At 42.0% G+C, this 16,035-nt stretch overlaps 2 protein-coding genes across 3 annotated transcripts; both read right to left on the reverse strand.

Moving 5' to 3' along the window:
• Nucleotides 1-652: 652 nt before the first annotated feature.
• Nucleotides 653-15,638, reverse strand: LOC124141716 (neutral cholesterol ester hydrolase 1-like). Its single transcript, XM_046509785.2, has 5 exons — nucleotides 15,443-15,638; nucleotides 9,859-9,987; nucleotides 8,777-8,900; nucleotides 4,206-4,269; nucleotides 653-1,474 (listed from the first exon to the last, which is right to left on the reverse strand). The coding sequence occupies exons 1-5, from the start codon at nucleotides 15,587-15,589 to the stop codon at nucleotides 691-693; spliced, it is 1,248 nt and encodes a 415-aa protein (XP_046365741.1). The 5' UTR covers nucleotides 15,590-15,638; the 3' UTR covers nucleotides 653-690.
• On the reverse strand, nucleotides 11,961-13,081 carry LOC124141717. Of its 2 annotated transcripts, XM_046509787.2 has the most exons (4): nucleotides 12,839-13,081; nucleotides 12,639-12,718; nucleotides 12,309-12,491; nucleotides 11,961-12,266 (listed from the first exon to the last, which is right to left on the reverse strand). In XM_046509787.2, the coding sequence occupies exons 1-4, from the start codon at nucleotides 12,861-12,863 to the stop codon at nucleotides 12,093-12,095; spliced, it is 462 nt and encodes a 153-aa protein (XP_046365743.1). In that variant the 5' UTR covers nucleotides 12,864-13,081; the 3' UTR covers nucleotides 11,961-12,092. The 2 variants fall into 2 exon arrangements, with proteins under 2 accessions (XP_046365743.1, XP_046365742.1); XM_046509786.2 differs by having other exon boundaries at nucleotides 11,961-12,491; nucleotides 12,839-13,068.
• Nucleotides 15,639-16,035: the final 397 nt, after the last annotated feature.

Genomic DNA, 16,035 nt, shown 5'->3' on the forward strand with positions numbered 1-16,035 from the left:
ATAAGGGACAAATTATAGATAAAATTGTATATATATTAATATTGAATTTTGCATTGGGATGACAGTTACACAATCAGGGGATGATGATAGTAAGCAATATTGGATATGGCCAATGACGCGTTAATGGCCGATAACGTTGCAGGAACTAAAAGCGTTCTTGTTTTTGTTTTTTCCTAACTGGCCGGGTAGGGAGAAGGGGTGTTACTAGGATACAAATCTGTACAAGTGGGTGGGGCACGGGTGGCCTTCTCATCTAAGGCGCCGGGATTCGCTGTGCAGAGTTGCGTCCCTTGGGCACGCCAGAAACCTATGATTGTGGGATCGATTGTGGGTCTGTAAATAACCGAGTCTGAACCAGACATTCTTGTGTTTGACATCATAAACATCGATCCACGCAATGGGGATACGATGACATGCATTAACCAAATCAGCGAGTCTGACCACCCGATCCCGTTAGTCGCCTCTTACGACAAGCAAAGTCGCTTTTAACGGCAAGCATAAGTTTCTGAAGACCTGTTCTACCCCGGATCTTCATGGGTCTGATAAAGGTACAATCATCTGGACCGAAACGTTTCATTGAAAGAAAAACGACGTTGAAATCAATGTCAACGCTGTCCTCAGTGCATAATGATGAAAAAATACAGGAACGGGATCCGGTCAAGCCATTTATTTAAACAAGTTGGGGAGGTGCTACAAATGGTTCTTGAGGAAGTTAGTGACATCTCTCACGACCCTGGTACCCACGTTAACCCGGAGCGGACCACTATGGAACCACATGCAGTGATGGAAAGCCTCCGGAAAGTTCCTGATCATTGCTTTTGAACCAACGGCTTTCAGTCGCGAAACGTACATAATACCGTCGTCCCTAATGATGTCATATCCGGCTGTCATCACGTACGCATGTGCAGTTCGTCTCAACATGTCGTCGCCTGCCATCAACGGCGCCAGGTATGGATCAAGGAGACGGTGTTTGATTTTCTCCCATAATTCTCTGTTACCGAAATCTTTCCTCAGTTCTGTATCTCTCAAGGCTAGAGTACGTATATAATATTTAGGTACTAGTTTGTCCGGATTGGCGTACTCGGCATATTTTGAGTTTTTCAGTTCCACAGAAGTGTGGTTATTGGAAAAAAACTCAGGGAGATATTTCAAATCAATTCCGGCATAATTCAGCCAGAATACAACATTCTCTGGGCTGTTAATAGACTTACTCATATACGGAGCATTTTCAATGAAGCCGGTCGTGTTGAAATTCAGGACTTGAAGCGCAGGAACAAGTAGAATCTGCACACGAATCTTTTCTTTGAGGCGGAGGGATACTGCAGCAGCCAAATTACCACCTGCGCTGTCTCCTGCCACGGCTATACGTGCAGGATTTAGTCCAAGGTCGTGGCTGTTCTTCAGGATATATTCCACCACCTTCACACAGTCGTCAAAGGCGGCGGGGTACGGGTGTTGCGGAGCCAGGCGGTAGCTGTCAACAGAATCATGACATGAAACGACAGTAAACTCTAGGCCATCCTCGATTATCCAGTGTATTTTATCATCATTCTGTTTTAACTACCCTGGGCCCATTCGCCACCTTAGACATGGAGTTATTTAAACTGGATAATCGAGGGAGGCTCTGGGTACACGGACATCGAAACTAAATTGGCTGAATTCAAGTGTGTGGGGTCAAACTTTGTTTGTCTACTAAGTCAAATATTAGCATGTTTAGTATAACTTTACTCATGCTTGTCGATACAGGCGACTAAAGGGATCGGGTAGTCACGCTCCGCGTCTTGTTTGGTGCATATCACAGTATCCCAGTTTCGTAATTCGATGCTCATGATATCACTCACTGGATTGCGGCGTTAACCAACAAACAGCGAAACCTATATTACGTCTAGACCAAGATCAAGGGAGCAGCATGTCCTAGGTTGATGTCATATGAACAATGATACAACTTAAGGATCAGAATTGGGTTTGGGTTAGTCCAAAATTTACACATGACGCACACCGAGTTTAGCACATGCCGTTCACGGAGTGTAACAAATGGTATATATACCGATTTAAATCCATAACCTACAACGTGTTTCTCTCATGGCGTGCACCTGATTAAACACCGAGTTTAAAACGTGACGTACATAGAGTTTAAAGAGGGACACAGTTTACCAGGTAACGTACACCGAGTTTAACATGTGACGTACATAGGGTTTAAAGAGGGACACAGTTTACCAGGTAACGTACACCGAGTTTAACACGTGACGTACATAGGGTTTAAAGAGGGACACAGTTTACCAGGTAACGTACACCGAGTTTAACACGTGACGTACATAGGGTTTAAAGAGGGACACAGTTTACCAGGTAACGTACACCGAGTTTAAAACGTGACGTACATAGGGTGTAAAGAGGGACACGGTTTACCAGGTAACGTTCACCGAGTTTAACACATGCTTTAAACACATTCGACCTTATTGCAAAAGAATTGTAAAAAGTTTACCGATATGACAAGAACCAAAATTGTGTAAATAGAGTATAAATGAAGTTCTATATGACTGACATCTTTGGTGAATATTACTTTTGTCTCAGAACACACTTTTGGAAAATATGTACATTCGTGTATAACTTAACTTCCGTATATCGTTATCAAATGATTCTGTCTTCTTTCTTCTGAATTTGTCGAGAAAGTGTAGTTGAATACAGGATTTACTACAAGGCACATGTTTATTCTTGTGGTAAATTCCATGCTTAACCTTTGACCTCGCCAGGTTCTCACCAAGCACCCAAACCGTTAGAGTTCAGTCACTCATGGGCAGATAAAATCTTCACTGCTGGTGGTAGCCAATGGGAGACTAATTTGAAACCCATGGGTTTTTTTCAGTTTGCACTCCGACCTTTTTAACACATGACGTACACAAAGTTTAACACATGGCCTGCACACAATTTACTGCATGACGTACACAAGGCTTAATGCATGACATACGCCGCGCTCACCACATGACGTACACACAGTGTTACACATGTCAGTGACCTGTGCTTGTCTACGAGGCAACTAAATTTATCAGTAGATCAGACTGTCGTCGATGGCGTCGGACACTGCTCATTATATCAATTACTGGTCTGTCAGATTCGATTGGCGCTTAAAACTCACTCACTCATCCAGCCAGAGCAACACTTACGTTTAACACTCACTCACCTAGTCACTGTCTCACCCGCTCAGTCACTCAATCTTGATTCAGACAGAGCAATACTTACGTTAAGCACTCACTGAATCTTTATTGTGACAGAGAAATACTTACGTTAAGCACTCACTGAATCTTTATTGTGACAGAGCAATACTTACGTTAAGCACTCACTCAATCTTGATTCAGACAGAGCAATACTTACGTTAAGCACTCACTCAATCTTGATTCAGACACAGCAATACTTACGTTAAGCACTCACTCAATCTTGATTGTGACAGAGCAATACTAACGTTAAGCACTCACTCAATCTTGATTGTGACAGAGCAATACTTACGTTAAGCACTCACTCAATCTTGATTCAGACACAGCAATACTTACGTTAAGCACTCACTCAATCTTGATTCAGACAGAGCAATACTTACGTTAAGCACTCACTCAATCTTGATTCAGACACAGCAATACTTACGTTAAGCACTCACTCAATCTTGATTCAGACACAGCAATACTTACGTTAAGCACTCACTCAATCTTGATTGTGACAGAGCAATACTTACGTTAAGCACTCACTCAATCTTGATTGTGACAGAGCAATACTTACGTTAAGCACTCACTCAATCTTGATTGTGACAGAGCAATACTTACGTTAAGCACTCACTGAATCTTGATTCAGACAGAGCAATACTTACGTTAAGCACTCACTGAATCTTGATTCAGACACAGCAATACTAACGTTAAGCACTCACTCAATCTTGATTGTGACAGAGCAATACTAACGTTAAGCACTCACTCAATCTTGATTGTGACAGAGCAATACTTACGTTAAGCACTCACCCAATCTTGATTCAGACAGAGCAATACTTACGTTAAGCACTCACTCAATCTTGAGTGAGACAGAGCAATTATTACGTTAAGCACTCACTCAATCTTGATTGTGACAGAGCAATACTTACGTTAAGCACTCACTCAATCTTGATTCAGACAGAGCAATTATTACGTTAAGCACTCACTCAATCTTGAGTGAGACAGAGCAATACTTACTCCACGGAGATGACGACATACCCAGTGTCCTTAGCCAACTTCCGGGTGAGAGGGTCGTAGGCATCTGGTATTGGAGAAACTCAACAGTGAATTCATGACAGGTGTCTAAGTCTAAACTCACAGAGTATCCAAGCAGCTCGTAAAACCCCGTACGCCCCCGAATAGAACACATCTCATAATAAAAATAACGGTTGATCTGTCCTACAAACATATCTGGTGATTACTATTAGTAATTGAGTATGGTTTTACGCCGCTTTTAGCAATATTCCAGCAATATCATGGCGGGGGATACCAGAAATTGGCTTCACACATTGTACCCATGTCGGGAATGGAACCCGGGTCTTCCACGTGACGAGCGAACGCTTTAACCACGCGGCTACCCGACCGCCACTGGTAACAGGTTCACGTGACACCATCTAGTGCTATGTCTCTATTACAGCCCTGCTTCCTTTGGATTGGGGGGGGGGGGGGGGGGGGGGCACGGGTGGCCCCGGCGTCTAATGCGCCGCGATTCGCTGTGCAGAGTTGCGTCCCTTGGGCATGCCAGAAACCTATGATTGTGGGTTCGAATCCTGGTTCGCCCCGATTATGTTTCTAGGTTTGTCAGAACCAGACCTGTGCTCGTGGGTTTCACCGAAGTGGTAAACGTCTGAGACCTGCATCACTTGGGGCTTTCCTTCCTAATTAAGCTGACACGCCGTGATATAACTGGAATACTGTACAAAGCGGCGTTAAACCCAACTCACTCACTCGCTCACTCCTATGGATTTGATTAACTTGCTGAATAGGTACCATATATATTACTGCATATATTTGCCAAATTATACCAAAGTATATCTTATCTGAAGTGTGATATTTATATGAAAATATGATATCAAGAGAATAAACACTTTTTGCCGGAACTACGTTTTGTCTGCCTCAATGACGCTTTGGTTTTTTTAACACGCTCATGAACATCAGAGTAAGTGAGTGAGTGAGTTGGGTTTTACGCCGCTTTTAACAGTATTCCAGTTATATCACGGCGTGTCAGCTTAATGTGGGAGGAAAGCCCGAAAGCACCTCACGCGGGTGATAATCCAGCCATCTTCTGGGATTAAGGTAAATCTCGTTGTTTATCGCGGGATTAACTTGGTCCATATCGGCCATGTTTCACCAAGACGTCCATTACGGTGGTAGTACGTCCAGGGGGCGCTAATGTACGACTGATGGGAGGCGTGTTAGTACCTTCACTGAGTTTACGAGCCTCTAAGTAACGATGGGCGACTGGGCCACCCGTGCCCCCCATGAACATCAGACAATACATAGTGAACAGAACATGAATCTGTCTTCTCTGAAATGTCAATTTAGTCGAGGCCCTCCACAAGTTTTCTAACTGGAAAAGACAAACACCCTCAATACATATACCCCCTCAATATAAATTATGACCCTCTCCATTCTCCACATACAGCTACCCTGCATATCTATATCTACACGAATGCCTCCGTGGTCTAGTGCTAGAGCGTCCGCCCGGGGTTCGATGTCATACCAAAAGACGTTAAAAGATGGAATTTGTTGTTACCCTGCCTGGAGCTCGTCATTAAGGGGTTAAAACAAGATCTTGACGGCTTGGAGTCAGTATACTGTGTCTGAGATGGTTAATCATGTTAAACTGCGGCATGGCATCTCAGCGCCAGCAATATAAAATCGGAATTAGAATCAGCCACGCACGCACGCACGCACGCACGCACGCACGCACGCATGCATGGACGTCGATATTGATATGGAAGTACATAAGTGCAATAATCTTGGACGTGACGTTAAACCCCATTGTACCTCACCTACATCTACACTTATATACACGTCTAATGCGCCGCGATTCGCTGTGCAGAGTTGCGTCCCTTGGGCATGCCAGAAACCTATGATTGTGGGTTCGAATCCTGGTTCGCCCCGATTATGTTTCTAGGTTTGTCAGAACCAGACCTGTGCTCGTGGGTTTCACCGAAGTGGTAAACGTCTGAGACCTGCATCACTTGGGGCTTTCCTTCCTAATTAAGCTGACACGCCGTGATATAACTGGAATACTGTTAAAAGCGGCGTTAAACCCAACTCACTCACTCGCTCACTCCTATGGATTTGATTAACTTGCTGAATAGGTACCATATATATTACTGCATATATTTGCCAAATTATACCAAAGTATATCTTATCTGAAGTGTGATATTTATATGAAAATATGATATCAAGAGAATAAACACTTTTTGCCGGAACTACGTTTTGTCTGCCTCAATGACGCTTTGGTTTTTTTAACACGCTCATGAACATCAGAGTAAGTGAGTGAGTGAGTTGGGTTTTACGCCGCTTTTAACAGTATTCCAGTTATATCACGGCGTGTCAGCTTAATGTGGGAGGAAAGCCCGAAAGCACCTCACGCGGGTGATAATCCAGCCATCTTCTGGGATTAAGGTAAATCTCGTTGTTTATCGCGGGATTAACTTGGTCCATATCGGCCATGTTTCACCAAGACGTCCATTACGGTGGTAGTACGTCCAGGGGGCGCTAATGTACGACTGATGGGAGGCGTGTTAGTACCTTCACTGAGTTTACGAGCCTCTAAGTAACGATGGGCGACTGGGCCACCCGTGCCCCCCATGAACATCAGACAATACATAGTGAACAGAACATGAATCTGTCTTCTCTGAAATGTCAATTTAGTCGAGGCCCTCCACAAGTTTTCTAACTGGAAAAGACAAACACCCTCAATACATATACCCCCTCAATATAAATTATGACCCTCTCCATTCTCCACATACAGCTACCCTGCATATCTATATCTACACGAATGCCTCCGTGGTCTAGTGCTAGAGCGTCCGCCCGGGGTTCGATGTCATACCAAAAGACGTTAAAAGATGGAATTTGTTGTTACCCTGCCTGGAGCTCGTCATTAAGGGGTTAAAACAAGATCTTGACGGCTTGGAGTCAGTATACTGTGTCTGAGATGGTTAATCATGTTAAACTGCGGCATGGCATCTCAGCGCCAGCAATATAAAATCGGAATTAGAATCAGCCACGCACGCACGCACGCACGCACGCACGCACGCACGCATGCATGGACGTCGATATTGATATGGAAGTACATAAGTGCAATAATCTTGGACGTGACGTTAAACCCCATTGTACCTCACCTACATCTACACTTATATACACGTCTAATGCGCCGCGATTCGCTGTGCAGAGTTGCGTCCCTTGGGCATGCCAGAAACCTATGATTGTGGGTTCGAATCCTGGTTCGCCCCGATTATGTTTCTAGGTTTGTCAGAACCAGACCTGTGCTCGTGGGTTTCACCGAAGTGGTAAACGTCTGAGACCTGCATCACTTGGGGCTTTCCTTCCTAATTAAGCTGACACGCCGTGATATAACTGGAATACTGTTAAAAGCGGCGTTAAACCCAACTCACTCACTCGCTCACTCCTATGGATTTGATTAACTTGCTGAATAGGTACCATATATATTACTGCATATATTTGCCAAATTATACCAAAGTATATCTTATCTGAAGTGTGATATTTATATGAAAATATGATATCAAGAGAATAAACACTTTTTGCCGGAACTACGTTTTGTCTGCCTCAATGACGCTTTGGTTTTTTTAACACGCTCATGAACATCAGAGTAAGTGAGTGAGTGAGTTGGGTTTTACGCCGCTTTTAACAGTATTCCAGTTATATCACGGCGTGTCAGCTTAATGTGGGAGGAAAGCCCGAAAGCACCTCACGCGGGTGATAATCCAGCCATCTTCTGGGATTAAGGTAAATCTCGTTGTTTATCGCGGGATTAACTTGGTCCATATCGGCCATGTTTCACCAAGACGTCCATTACGGTGGTAGTACGTCCAGGGGGCGCTAATGTACGACTGATGGGAGGCGTGTTAGTACCTTCACTGAGTTTACGAGCCTCTAAGTAACGATGGGCGACTGGGCCACCCGTGCCCCCCATGAACATCAGACAATACATAGTGAACAGAACATGAATCTGTCTTGTCTGAAATGTCAATTTAGTCGAGGCCCTCCACAAGTTTTCTAACTGGAAAAGACAAACACCCTCAATACATATACCCCCTCAATATAAATTATGACCCTCTCCATTCTCCACATACAGCTACCCTGTATATCTATATCTACACGAATGCCTCCGTGGTCTAGTGCTAGAGCGTCCGCCCGGGGTTCGATGTCATACCAAAAGACGTTAAAAGATGGAATTTGTTGTTACCCTGCCTGGAGCTCGTCATTAAGGGGTTAAAACAAGATCTTGACGGCTTGGAGTCAGTATACTGTGTCTGAGATGGTTAATCATGTTAAACTGCGGCATGGCATCTCAGCGCCAGCAATATAAAATCGGAATTAGAATCAGCCACGCACGCACGCACGCACGCACGCACGCACGCACGCACGCACGCATGCATGGACGTCGATATTGATATGGAAGTACATAAGTGCAATAATCTTGGACGTGACGTTAAACCCCATTGTACCTCACCTACATCTACACTTATATAAATACGCTCTATATATACCTAACCTCGGCATGAACCTACCAACAGAAAGGAGACTCCAGCCGCCGCCATGGAAGTAGACAACCACTGGCCTGCTGGTGGCGGCTTGATCCGCCACGGGCTCGTACACCCGCACCGGGACGCCATCATACAGGGAGTCGTGTATCTGGAAAACATTCTCCAAGATTACTTGTAAATACCAGTGTTTGATAGTGGTCAATGGCATGGCTTGTTTTTTATTTGGCTTTAAAACAGGACGGCTAGAAGGATGATCCATGTTGGCTATAAACTATATCTAGCATATGCAAAGATGACAGACGTGCCCCTTTCATCATACATACAAGGATATTGTTTATCTGAAATGTTGATTGTGTGTGAAATAAGACAAGAAGAGTTACTTCCCTTTTACTTTCCACAACGCCCTACGTTGTTCAGTCATGTAATATTTCAGTTTACCCACGAAAGGCTGCATCTACACAGTTATTCAGCGTAACCCTTGCCTGACTCGCCACTACATGGTCCAACGTCTAACTCACACACCCACGTCCAGATAACTTTCTTTTCTCATTTAAATTTGGAACAAATCACACGAGTTGGCGATGTACGGAATATTCCGAATAAACACAAAAATGTGACGTCACAATCAATGTTGGTCGTGAATACACGACGTACATCGATGTGGTTTCAATTACATTAACAACTTCCCACCTGGATATAATACAAAAGTTGGAACTAATGTCATCACCAGTTATCGTCAAATACGTGGGTCACTTCGCCATACAGTGAAGCCCTGCTAGAGCGGACACTACAGTTTACAGTACAATCGTCCGGTTTAACAAATGTCTGGATGAACTAGGCATGGGTTTAGGTTAATATCCCTTTGTATTGATGTAGACGACCATAAATATATCTTGGTGTTCTTTCAACACTTTACGGTAACTCGGGGTCGTTCACATCGATCTCTGGACTCCCACATGAGACCATGTCGTCTGCTCAACCACCGCGTTTCATGTAGGCCCTCACTGAATTGTCGAGGTCAATTGTCGAGGTCTGCACACAGCTAATCCATCAACTTGGAACCATGTCATCTCCCTCGAGTACCCCACAGTCTGTGTAACGCTCACCTTCAGTTCTGGGTCCTCCCCAAGTCCCCATGGCGACCCTGTCATCTGGGTCAAGGCAAACTGGTCTCCAAGTTTCCGGGCGCTCTCAGAAAATAGATCCCCATACCCAAATAAGGACATCAACGAAACCTGAAGGGAAGGGAGTTACATTGTTATATTCCTTGTGAAAGAGAAGATATATTACTCACATAAACAAGTGATGATATATACTGAAATAAATAAGTGATGATATATTAGTTTGTTTGTTTGTTGTTTAACGCCGCAATGTTCCAGCTATAGGACAGCGGACTGTAAATAATCGAGTCTGGACCAGACAATCAAGTGATTGACATCATGAGCATCGATCCACGCAATTGGGATTACATGCATCAACCAAGTCAGTGAGCCTGACCACGCGATCCCGTTAGTCGCCTCTTACAGCAAGTATAGTCGCCTCTTACAGCAAGTATAGTCGCCTTTTACGGCAAGTATAGTCGCCTTTTACGGAAAGCATCGGTTCCTGAAGAACTAATCCACCCCGGATCTTCATAGAATTTATAAACAAGTGATGATATGTTACTCACATAAACAAAGAAGTGATGATATATCAATGAAATAAACAAGTGATGATATACCACTCATGCAAACAAGTGTTGATATAAATGGGAAGTGAACAAGTGATGATATACAACTCTTATAAACAAACAAGTGATGATATATCAAACGATACATTACTGTTATAACTAACACAGAAACAGTGATGATATGTAATTTCAGCATATTTTTGTCTATTTTAATATCTTATTATCTAATTCACAGATTGTTTATTTGTCATGCATGTTTGTGTTTGGACCAAAGAAAGAATTATGTTTCTCGCCACCATAACTCTAACCTGCTCTCCCAAATCCGAACGTACAAACTGTGTTTAGGTTGTGTGTATGGGGAACATTATAAGGCATTTGGGGCTTGAGTGTAGGTCAGAGTTTGGACATTGCTCCAGTGTTGTTGTTTTTTGAGAATCTAAGCGAGAAAAACCCATACTAATACCGAAGACAACTGTACTTTCCTTCAGAGTACGATGTTAATGTCATGTAAATGAGCTTGTCTAAAATAAAAGAAGTAACTTTCAGGCCAAACCAAAAAGAGCAGAACCTCTATACTACTTCTTAAACTTATTTATTTATTATCCCCCGCCCCAACGAAGTTGGCGGGGGATATAGAAATGGGTTCCGTCCGTGTGTGCGTGCGTGTGTGCGTGCGTGTGTGCGTGTGTGCGTCCCGAAATCGTTTCCGGAGCATAACTCTGAAACCGTTAAATATTTCTCTACGAAACTTTGCATGTCTATCAGACTCATGCTGAACTGGTGCCTTTTGCTATTTAGGAATTTTATAAATTTTTATTTATTACGTTTCCATGGCAACAAGTTGGACTTAGGTTCTATAAGGGTGCTGTTCGTTTCCGGAGCGTAACTCAAAAACCGTTAAATAATTTCTTACAAAACTTTGCATGTTTACCAGACACATACTGAACTGGTGCCTTTTGCTATTTAGGAGTTTTATAAAAAAAAATTATGTTTTACGTTTCCATGGCAACAAGTTGGACTTAGGTTCTATAAGGGTGCTGTTCGTTTCCGGGGCGTAACTCAGAAACGGTTAAATAATTTCTTTCAAAACTTTGCATGTTTACCAGACACATACCGAACTGGTGCCATTTGATATTAAGGAGTTTTATAAATGTTTTTTTTAGAATTTCCATTGCAGCTATTTTGACATGGCCTAAGAGAAATGTTGGGTCAGTTACCTGTTTTGGGACCATAACGTGTTAAAATGGCGGGGGATATAGATGACTTCGTCGACTATACGCTTGTTAATTTAGGGGGGAGACGCGTCAAGATTACAGCACGTTCATACTGACGTGCTTGTGCGCGCGTGAATGCGTATGTGTGTGTGTGTGTGTGTGTATGTGCGTGTCTGCATGTACTAGTCCACAGTCGTTTGTTTTATCCGCTTTAATGCCAAGCGCCAGCGTGGGTAACAAGTACCTTTGAAAATAGTCTAGTGTGTGACCTCAAAAAAAATCATGAGTTAGCATTAATTATTTTAAATGACAACAAAGTAACAAATCAATTTAACTATTTAATAACAAATGAAAATTTGTATTTCAAATAAACAAAAATTCAACAATGGGTGTAAAAAGTCAATGATTAATTTTTTTTCAGGTTTTTCTCCAACAAGGGGAAGGTCCATAGGAAAGTCTAGAGCCTGTTCCAGCCACACCGCTTGTGGTTGCTGGTGCGGCTGAACAGCCGGCAAACCCCGCGAAAGAACCTGACGAGTCTTGATGCTTTCTTTGTCTTGGAGACTATTTCGTAAGATTCAAGAGAAGTCTCGCTGGAGATTACAGCGGGTGCCGTGTTGAAGACGGGAGTCTCGCAGGAGATTACTTTGGATGCCGTGTTGAAGACGGGAGTGTATCTGCCCTCGATCCAGATTGGTGTAGGGGGACGAAGAACGTCTCCACTTCCAGTCAGGTTCTGTGTGAAGGATTTCGGCCATACTAGTGGAGACGGGGTGTCCTCAGTCGGGTATACGTCCTCGACATCAGCGACATGCACGTGATCCTCTGCAACGTTGACAGAGCTGGACATCGACCCCTTTAAAAAACGAAATATCGAAAATGTGTGAACTGTTCAAAACATATATCAAATAGAGACAAAACTATGTTGGAAACAAAGTGATCTAGTCTAGATTGATTTAAGAGAAACGTTTAATAATTTTTAATTAGCAAACATTATATTTACCTTAACTGCTTGGATGGCAAGTTCGGGGTCGACATCACTTTGGAGGAGATAGTCCCATAGGTCTATTAATTCCTGCCAATCTGAAGAAAACATAAAACATGGCATTGAAAAATAAAGAAACACTAGTGCATAACAATTTGAAATTCACGTTTACTGTGTTAAAATTGAAACCTTTAACTTATAAGGAGAAGTCAACATACCGTCTTTAGTACTGTTGTCAAACATGGCCGGCGATTTTCAGGGACAATGACGTGACGTAACAATAGTTGTGACGTAGTTGTGTGTTCCAGGTGATGCTGTTGAACAGTGACATGACGCCAAGCTGCTGCTGCTGCATTTATAGATGAAGCGCGGACGTTAGAGAAGACGATTGACAACATTGTCCGTTGCTAGGCCTGTTTGGAATGTGAGGGTCAAAGTGTGAACTCTGATTGTTCCTTCTGTCAAGTCTTCGACAACGTATATTATATATATCTGATTTCATTTACTTTGAAAGCTGTTATTAAAATAATGCCTATATACTTTAGATAATAATAATCTGACCAAAACGTTCAAGAAAAATCACGAATCTCTTGCCATACAAATAGGAACGTTCTTGAGAATCTATTTGGCGAAACCTGGTCAATTTTAAAATGTCAAATGTTTCAGAAGAATATCTCCAAACTCAAAAACAACATCAAGGACCGGTTGTGTCAAATTAGTGATGTACAAAAGTTTTGACGACATCGTGCTTACATTAGCGGGACATTACCCATGGAGGCTTGATGGCACTGTTAATCTGCCATACAAACATTCCTGATATTATAGTGGTAATATGGGGTAATAATAAGCGGATGAACGCCAGGCGCGTTCCATTTAGCAATTTGACTTACTAAACTGTCGAAATCATCTCATATCCATCTACATGCATGTACATCCAACTTAACGTGCTCTTTTTTGCATGTAGATCTATCGAAGAAGAATAAGCGAACAGCAATGTGTACATTCAATCGCGATGGCCGTGACCTTAAAATTACATTTTGGCAAGGGCAGTTAATCAAACCTATTGGAGTGATTTCCCTTTAATCATTGAAGTTGTAGACTGGTATGTTTGCGTGCAATCCTATTAAAACAGCACATTTCATTTCCTAAATTCTTCATAGATCTACCGTGTAAGAAACTTGTCAGTTTGAAATCTCTTATCAAGACAATAATAAGTTGGGAACTGACATGTTTGTTTCTTTACTTGTAGCCTGTTATATACATATTGCTTCATCAAATACAAATAGAAAATTTACGTCAATTAATCCTGTTATATTTAAACATATTGAACGTAATGTGTAGTGTACAAAACGACCAATAATTAATATAAACCAACACAACGTCGTAATACTGTTTGAATCGCACATAAAATGTTCAGCTATCGCACATTGGTCCACTTTGTTGTAACAGGCGACAGCTCGGCGTTTTTTCAAACACTGTTCCGGTATTTAGGACACAGAGATTCTCTCATCAACATACAACACTGATTTGACGCCGTGTTGATGCCAAGTCACCTTACAGCGACAGAGATAGATATAAGGTGTCAAACCCCACTCCACTGAATACCATCTAATTTGTCGCCCCTGTATACCGAATACTAATTAACACAAATCTCAACAGCACATGTCAGAATCCACTCTACAAAGGCAGAATGTCGATCACAGACGAATGCTGTTAGAACGCATTCCTAGCTATAAAAGGGTACGATTTGAAGTTAAAGTTACTGAAAACAATATTTTAAAAATACAACAAATAAAGGATTTTTATTACCCACCATTACTTTTTTAAATACGATTTTATTTGTGTCCCGTGTACCACAATATATTGCTGAGTCCCGAATACCCTCTAAATAGACCTCGAATCCCGCGTACCCAATGGGGGTTGGCAGTCTCAGCGATAGCCCATTCGCGGAAATATGGCCAATTCCCTTCACGTCTAATGTTGTTTCTTGGGGGCAAACCAAATGTGACGACGACATAGACCAACCTACCTTAGCTCGCTTCGAAGTATCTGTTCAGGTACTAAAGAATAAACTGTTTCGTAATGACAGTAACGTATATATGTGCAAAGTGTCCTACGATAGATGATGACACTTTAGGGGAAGAGTGCCAGCGGTGACAATCTATCTATATATTTGTAATATATTTTTTTATGACGGTAGAAACATTTAATCACCTGCAAACAACACAATCCCGATTGCATAATCGTTTATAAACTCTTATACTAAATAGAAAAACAAATCGTCGACATTTCGAAGCTCGTGCAGACCAATCTCGTATCTGTTTGGAAACAGTTGTTTACAACAACCAGATTATCACAAGAAAACACATGAATACAGCATTTAACGGTTTATATGCGTTCGAAACATACTGGAAGAGTCTCTGTCACTATGTGATTATTTTTTAAATAACCGAGATATACTACTTTCCTCTCCATGTTGTGGTCCGAATGCATGAAAACCTCAGCAGACATTCTTTTATAACCTTTTGGAATAATGTTTCATTTTGTTTTTCAAACACTTTAAAATCAGATCTTAGTTATGACTACCGCTAATGTCGCTAGCAGTGATTTTAATGAGATTGTTTTGTTTTCATTCTTGTTTTTGCATTTTGTTTGTTTGTTTGATATTATTTGACACATTATTCACATGACATTGTATTTAACTGCAGGAGACTGCTTCAGTCTAGGTCCGAAGTCCCCCATGTGAGACGCTAGGCTAGACAATCGCAGCGTTGTATCCTCGTCCTCCTTATCAGAAAACAAACGTGCATTCGCATACTCACCATGTGTCCAAAAGTCTTTAAATATGCATCTATTATTTTAACAGTCCATCTCTCGCTGATTGCTTCGGGTACCTTGGCATCGAAATACACCTGCACAAACAATGCCCCGACTATGCCGCATATTAACACTGTTTTGAACCACGTCATGGCGGGAACAGCACGAGATACCACTGACCCGGATCACTGCTGTATCAACAACCACCCACGTGACCTGTATAGAAACTAGATAAACTTTGATCCAGAGGATCGGCGCAAAGAAATGTTGTAGTCTATCTACCTATTGATTCTAATACCTATACTGTCATAAAGCGCACATGTGTAACTCGGTCTGAACTCAGAATATAAAACAAATTGTAATTTGCGTGTGGTTCCTTCATACGAAAGCCTATTGAGGTTAAAATTGAAATATGGATAATTTTTCCGTATTCCGTAATAACGATATTGTTTCCGTAATAACGAATCCTTTTTTCCGTTATAACGAAATTATTTCCGTAATGACGAATCTTTTATTCCGTTATAACGAATTTAATTTTTGTAATAACGAAACTTTTTTTCGCAATAACAAAAGTATTTTCGTAATAACAATTTCTTCC

Source organism: Haliotis rufescens, unplaced genomic scaffold (genome assembly GCF_023055435.1).
Source record: "Haliotis rufescens isolate VD_foot unplaced genomic scaffold, xgHalRufe1.0.p SCAF_56, whole genome shotgun sequence".
NCBI lineage: Eukaryota > Metazoa > Mollusca > Gastropoda > Lepetellida > Haliotidae > Haliotis > Haliotis rufescens.